The 8,142-nt window shown below is 35.6% G+C and overlaps 1 protein-coding gene across 1 annotated transcript in view; it reads left to right on the top strand.

Annotated features, from left to right (window-relative positions):
- The window catches only part of LOC135219488 (inactive ubiquitin carboxyl-terminal hydrolase MINDY-4B-like), a 36,099-nt gene extending 28,261 nt beyond the window's left edge, over window positions 1-7,838 (top strand). The window contains exons 9-10 of the mRNA XM_064256292.1: window positions 6,380-6,511; window positions 7,301-7,838. Coding sequence (XP_064112362.1) covers window positions 6,380-6,511; window positions 7,301-7,349 — 181 coding nt within the window. The 3' untranslated portion in view covers window positions 7,350-7,838. The remainder of the gene's footprint in view (window positions 1-6,379; window positions 6,512-7,300) is intronic.
- The last annotated feature ends 304 nt before the right edge of the window (window positions 7,839-8,142 follow it).

Genomic DNA, 8,142 nt, shown 5'->3' with positions numbered 1-8,142 from the left:
TATATATTTATATATTATTATATATATATATATATATATATATATTATATTATTATATATATAATATTATACATATATTTATAGAGAGAGAGAGAGAGAGAGAGAGAGAGAGAGAGGAGAGATGTGTGTGTGTGTGTGTTTTCGCGCTTTTGTGTGTATTGTATTCAACTTAATGTTTTATGTAACCACTTGTAAATCAAGTCGTATATTCAGTCGCACATGAAGGATATGAAATACGTAGATATATCACGCGAATTATTTCCCTTTTTTCTCTCGAGAACAGAATGACATTCTACGTGTTTGTATTTTACTCTGTTTTTTTACTTGAAGTTTTTGACTGTTTCCCATCAATCTTCCATGCACAACCTGCATGCAAGCTCGTGGGTGGGCTTGCAATGAAATCAAGCATCACGAAAGCAAGAGAGCATCACGCATCTTCTCAGAAATTCCAGTAGAAAGCAACGATAATCTGACAGGAAGAACATTACGGCGAGATTTTTATCTTCCCCCAAACATAAAACTGACAGCGATTTACTCTGTGACGCGAAATCAATTTGTCTACCTCCGCTTCTTTATAGTGCAGACCCGATCGGTCATATTCGCTTTACGACGGAATAGTTACGACCATCTTGGGGAGTTTCACATGCGAGGTTTGAAACTAATTCGTCGTTAATTTTCTCTCTATAATTCCGGCTGTGGATCTTCCTGAGGAATTGACAGTCCAGCGGAGCTAACTTCATTTCACGGCTGTTTGGATTATCTTCGTCCCTTATCTCTTCAAACCTCGACGTTGGGGGTCATAAGGTGTAATGGATTCCTCTCAACTTTGTGCTTTTCTGTCTCATGAAAGGATGTTTCTTTCTTAGAGAGAGAGAGAGAGAGAGAGAGAGAGAGAGAGAGAGAGAGAGAGAGAGAGAGAGAGAATGTTAGCTATATTAGATGAGAAAACTAACGATGACATACCAGTCAAGGAAAAAGTGAAGAAATAAATAGACAAAAACAATTGTTATTCGAGTTATTTCTAATATATATATATATATATATATATATATATATATCTATATATATATATATAGATATATTATATACACACACACTCTCACACCACAAAATTACACTCTTTGAACCTTAACCCCTTAGATAAATAAATAAACAAATGCCCGGAAAAACCGGCCTGGAACTAATGACTTTACCCTAATGACTTTAGCTTTGTTTACTAAGATGTCAGTTATTTTACTCGCATGTCCGCTCTTCCATGTGGAGATAAACACCCGAAATTGGCAGAAGAAGAAATAAGATTGATCCAATCATCAGTCCTAATTAGACCTCATTAGGCCTCTCCCTCGCATGAGTGTCTTTTGGAAAGGTATTTATGTCGTCCTTTGGTCTGTAATCATCATGGACAGACAGGCAATAAGGTTATTAAAATGTGTAATTGGAATCACCTGTTTCTTTTAAGGGCTGTTTGGAGCAGTTTAGATTCGCTAGTTTGCTAGTTTTTTTTTTTATCTGAACTATATCCTTTTTTGCGTGTGTGTATATCGAGGTATCGTCAGTATTTTTTTCAATTAATTGAGTTAAACTAGATTTTTTTTCTTTTCTTTATCTACCAACAGTCGTCTACATTATTACACTAATCGAAATCGGAATCAATATGCATACGCTTGCTTTTATATTGTTTGGAATATTACCGTTACCGCTTCTATTATACCATTTTCAAGAGTCCATGCATCTTGGCACCATCACAGTCCGTGTTTGTTCATCTTTCCACATAAGTCATTGTATGATGATGCTTACCCTGGGTGTGCAGGGTAGAACGAGTTCAAATTCAGCCTTCTGGGAGGAGCATTTGTCTCTAACGTAACGTGAGCTGCCATCATTTCTACAGGAAATCATAAATAAGATTGAATACATACGGCTATTAACTCCTTTGAGAGGAAACATGATAGTCTGCACGATTTCCCTTCAGTAGTTCTGTTCCATTTAAAACTGTCTCCAGTAAAAAAAAATTACATTTTTGTCTGTACCCCCCTCGTATTGCACTGCTTGTGAGTGCTTACGCTATTTTTTCTTCATAATATTTTCTCAGTTTCAGAACTGTTAATTTTATCTCACCCCGAAAACCTGACCATCTTTGTAGTTTATCATATTTGGAGCATTCTGAGCCCTGAAATACTATTGGTCACTTAAATCCCATTTACAAATTCCATAGGGTATGTACAGTCTTTTACCTTGTGTTCTGTAGTACTAGCTGGGCAGCCTGTCGTATTCAATAACTCTTAAACTGTCGTATTCAATCACTCTTGAAACTTCAAGTGTTTTAGACAGGATCAAGAATAAGGCTCTGCTGTCCAAGCCTTCCTTATTGTTTTTTTTTTATTTTCATGTCAAAATAGTTTTGAATATCCTGTTAGATCTGTTACTATGTGTAGTGATTTCTCTGAGGGTACTGATATCTCCATTACGGTTTTCTCTTTCTTCATGAGGGGATTCCTCAACATCCATCATATTCTTATCTATGCTTATAGAAACCGATGCTTCTGCTCATCACAAACCTACCCCTTTCTTCTCTCCTCATTCGTGACCTGTCTTGGGCAGTCTGTCTTGATGCTGTTCACTGTGACTACAATATGTCTTGATCTCATGTATTTTTCCTTCTTGTGTGATTGCCTATTTCTCCTAAATATTTGAGCAGTATTTGAGGATATGGAGATTGCGTTTTTCATATGCATACGTGTTTTCGATTCAGAGCTGAACGGGGACATGTTAAGATGGAAAGTTGAAGCAGCGTAAGAGAGGTTCTGGGAAGCTTCTTGCACTCTTCGGGCGTTGCACATGTTCTGTCGGGTAGCTCATTCGAATTTTTATAGTCTCTGGCCTTTTTTGAATTGGTCTCATACTTGACGAGTGGTTTTACTCTTTTTTTTTCGTTTTCTAAAAATTGCACTCGGCGTATGCTCAACAGACAGGTTTGTCCAGACTGTAAGAGAGTAATTCGTAAGACATTCTTTTTCGTTAGCCATCAATTTTCTTTTCTCACTGTCTTCTTCTTTTCTACCGTTATCCCTACATTAAGGGATCGGTTGCCTGATGGGCCTTCTCCACTGCCTTCTATCAAAGGCATCATCCTCCACCAAACCTCCTCTCTCCATATCGTCCCTCACTTTATCTCACAGTCTAATTCTCTGTCTCCCTCTTGATCTTCTTCCTCTAACAGATTCCTCCCAAGCCCACTTCACTTCCTCCTCGTCATCCATCTTCAACATATGTCCATACCATCTCAATCGTGACTCTCTTATCACCTCTGCAGTCTTTCTTCTTATTTCATCATTTTCTTCTTATTTCATCATTTTCCAATCTCTCAAGCAGCAATATTCCAATAATAACCCATCTCAGCATTCTCATATTTGTTCTCTCAAGCTTTACTTCCTCTTTTCTTCTTAGAGCCCATGTTTCTACTCCATACACTAACACTGGTCTTATCACTGTTATATATCTTGACTTTTAGCCTGATTGGCATTTTCTTATCACATACCACTCCAGCTGCCTCTCTCAACTTCCTCCATGCAGCTTTTATCTTACTGTCAACTTCAGCCTCACATCCTCCCTCTTGGCTTAAAGTAGATCCTAAGTATTTAAATTTTTCTGCCTGTTTTATAATCGAGCCTCATCTTTCTTGTATTACTATTCTGTCTCTATCTTCTCTACAGCTCAGCAAAATCTCTGTTTTATTTACATTCACTTTTAAGCCACCCCTCTCTAAAGATTCCTGCCACTCTCCAACCCTTCTCTGTAGGTCCTCCTCATTTTCAGCAGTAAAAACCAGGTCATCGGAGTACAACAATTCCCACAGCTCTTCATTCCTCATCTCTTCACTCAACACATCCATGACCAGCACAAACAAAAATGGGCTTAATGCTGACCCCTGGTGCAATCCAACACTAACTTCGAAGTTTTCTGTTTCCCCAACTGCTGTTATCACTTTTGTACGATTTCTTTTCTCACTGTGGTCAGGTTGAAACTCTTAAAGTTGTACTGAATCCTCCTAAAAAAAATGATTCCTGATTAATTTCTGCCACAATGTTTTGATGGCATTTGTTGTGGTATCTTCATTTAAAGGCTGAATTTGACGTTTATAATGATCATCTGTAACCTAATCCACTCACGTTAACTGATTTCCAATCAGAGAATTGACAGATGCCTGTCTTCGGTATCATACAAAACACGCCAGGCTTCAAAATTTAATTTTTGCCAACCAATTTAATTTAAGTAGTTAAACAGATTTTTAAGCCCAAGACAGATCTCGTAATGAGTATCTTAACACGTCAGAGTTCTGCAAAGGACCTGTGAATAAAAGACATGATAGATATGGCAGCACTGGGAGAGGCTGTAATACCAATTTTCAGGTATCTTGGTTTTTCACCAATAGCTTTGAGGCGCTTTTTATTTATGCATGGACCCTTTAGTTTTGCTATGTACAGTATATATTCTTTTTATTTCATCGGCACTTTACTGTCATTCTCTCGTCTCCATCTCTTTTCTCATAAGTGGAAGATTATTTAGCAAGGCAGTCGCTCATTTGGCTGGCTCCAATTGCAGTTGCGGACATTGTAAGGAATAATTATAGCAATAGTATGACGACCCTTATGAGAGCTTTGTCGACACGGAATTGATTGGTCTGCAGAATTTCAAGGACGCTGGAATGTTTGAAAATATATAGTTTGAAATGTAGTGCTGTACAAATATTTATGATTAAGAAACACTGATAAGAATTCCGAGTTTAATATGAGGAGAACGCCAAGTGCTTTGCATTTTAAATATCTTAAACATTTGAATATATATACTGTACAATGTATGTTGCTCAAAAATGTAAAATAAATGTAAGTGATCGCTTTTGTTCATCCAAGTTTTTATCATTGATGAGTAAAAATTTGAATTGACTCGATAAAGGCCTAAGAAGCAAAATCCCGAATAGGAAAATCGAAGGTAAGGAAAGGAAAAGGTAGGTGTTGAGTAAGGCCAGGACAAGGACTGTCAGAGGCAAGGAGTATCGATGAAAAGGTCGCCCGTCATTGAGAAGGTCCTGAATAAGGAAATATACGGAATCTTCAATCGGAAGGAAACCTGAGCAGAGCGGGGGACTTTAAGCCCAAGTTCAAACTTCTGTAAGTCCAACAAAAATAATACGGTTAAGTTGAAGAAAAAGCGTCAGTAGGTAATTATAAGGAAGTCCAGGGTAAGAAGAGCCAAGGAACAATTAGGTTAAAGAAGAGTCCGAAGGAAGAAGTGAGAAAAGTCCAGGAAACTGAAAGTCCAGGATAGTGAAGGTCAAGAGACTAGTGTAAGGAAAGCTCGACGTACCTAATGAGGGAAATGCAAATCACAGGTGAGGATTAGCAGTTTGTAAATAAAGTTGCCATAATTTCCTCGTGAATTGCTTCCATATTAACGCTAAAGCTAGAGTAGGTATGGCTATGAGATGATAGCATGTTTCTTTTATTTTTATGCAAGGATGCTTACATACTGGGGAGATTCTCTTATTTTCTCTATTTCCCTTTTTGCATGTGGAAATTATTCAGCTTTTGTCATTTACAGATATGGACATTCTAATAATTGGAAACAGGTATTGAAAATTAACAACCTAATTTGGTATTTCGTTAAGAATACATCAATTATAGATGTTAAAAGAAGATAATAGTAAGAACTATGTATTAATTAATACTACTAAGGATATCATTTAATTTTATTCAGCAAAAAAGTTAATAGCGTAAAGAACTTGCCTGAAGCTTGAAGCAGTGAAATTACCACAAATAATTTAAATCAGAATAGGGAGTTGGACGAATGAAGAAACATCAAAGAAAATTGAGCGTGCAGGATGAACCAGACAAAGATAGAATGAAACATTTAAAGGTATGATTTATAAGAACAGAAATCTGATTTACATCTTAAATGCAAATAATAAATGCAGTTGAAATGGATGAATGAGATACGATAAAATGACGAGAAGTTTACCATATATATATATATATATATATATATTATATTTTATATATATATATATATATATATATATGTGTGTGTGTGTGTGTGTGTGCATGTGTGTGTGTGTATGTGTATATATATGGATTTTATATATATATATATATATATATATATATATATATATATTATGATATATATATATATATATATCTTTATATTATATATATTATATATATAAAAGTATATGTATTGTATTGAATAGAATATAATGGCTGTATATATTTACGAATGTGTGTCTGTGTGTGTAGCTTATGGTTATAAATAGTAGTTCTGTGCCTTTTCAGTCATTTCAATTATTATTACTTTATTTACTTACTTATCTATTTATTTATTGCAGATTTGATCTCTTCTTTCACTACGGAACTTTTACCAAAATGCCGACGGCTGTCATGATCACCATTGACACCCGAAACACAGGAGTGTACGAGGAGTATAGTTCGCCTCCTTTGGAGAACATCATTCGGACGAAGTGAGGGTCTCTTGTGTGTGTGTGTGCGTGTCAGAGAGAGAGAAAGAGAATATCTTATAATAAAGTCTTTCAACTCTCGTGACGTTTTGCTACAAAGTGAGCTTTTTAAAATTTCATACTTGAAAGAGAGAGAGAGAGAGAGAGAGAGAGAGAGAGAGAAGAGAGAGAGAATGATATTGTCTTTAAACTATCCTGAGGTGTAACTGGAAGTCGAGGTTTTTAAAGTATCATATGTGAGAGAGAGAGAGAGAGACACACACACTGAATAATATCTTAGGATGATATATCTTTAAACTCTTGTGACTTATTGCTGCAATTCGAGGCTTTCAGAGTCTCATGTTTGAAGGAGAGAGAGGAGAGAGAGAGAGAGAGAGAGAGAGAGAGAGAGAGAGAGATCGGTCGTAAATGCGGTAAATAATGAAGAGAGAGAGAAAAAGAAAATTTTAAATGCTGCATTTTCATTTTATAATAAATTTCATCACATGGTGCTATGAGTGAAAGAATATTCGTAATAGTGTGTGTGTGCGCGTGTGTGTGTGTGGTTGCGCGCGTGTGTACGAGTATGTGTGCGAATGTGTAGAAGATGGGAGATGAATAAAAAAAATCCTCAAATATATTTAGCCTGAAATCTATTTGTAAAGGAACATTGTAAGTTCGTAAATGGCCTTTTTTGTACTCAGTTAACGCCATTTAATTAAAATCTGAGCAAAATGTACACGATTGAAGAGAATGCCTATGTATTTGTACTCCCTCCTGCCCAGTCCATTTCATGATTAGGTCCTTTTGCAGGTGGGCAGGAGCCGAAGTCAACTGGAACGGAGTCGAACCATTCATGTGAATAGCAATGGATGAGTTCGTAGCACAGGACGAGTTTAGAAACGTTTCATTAATAATAATAGAAGTAATGAGGAATGGATGCTATTCGGGAAGGACTTCATTATTACTCTATTCGTGTCCTTTCAATCTCCGTCTACACTTGTCGTCCGTGGCTGAACTTGCTGCTGTCCTCTCGCTCTTCGAAGACATCTGCAATCTACGTCTGACTCTTTTATTATCAGCTATTGTTTCAGCTCTATCTATGTATCTATCTATCTAAGTTCGATATAGTACACCTGCAAATCTATGAATCAACCTGCATAATAAGCGGGCGTCCCAAGAGATAGTAAGTGTGTACCTAAATGCTTGAGTGTCAAGTTTTTTTTTTTTTTTTTTTTTTTTTTATCGATACAGCTGTTAGAAAATTGGCTAACTGTTGTTTTCTCCTCTAAAATAGTCATCGAATCATTAATCATACGATTTGTAATCAGAGATGCGAGTACGGATCCGCCATGATATGGATGAGATATATATATATATATATATATATATATATATATATATATATATATAATCACATATAGAATATATGTATATCTATATGTATATATATATATATATATATATATATATATATATATATATATATATATATGTAGTATATATATATACACACACATATATATATATATATATATATATATATATAGTATATATATATATATATAATATATATATATATATATATATGTGTGTGTGTGTGTGTGTGTGTGTGTGTGTATAATACACTCGTGTATATGTATATATATAAAATA

This window comes from Macrobrachium nipponense, chromosome 1, assembly GCF_015104395.2.
Source record: "Macrobrachium nipponense isolate FS-2020 chromosome 1, ASM1510439v2, whole genome shotgun sequence".
NCBI classification, from domain to species: Eukaryota; Metazoa; Arthropoda; class Malacostraca; order Decapoda; family Palaemonidae; genus Macrobrachium; species Macrobrachium nipponense.
This window is presented reverse-complemented; position numbering and strand designations above follow the sequence as displayed.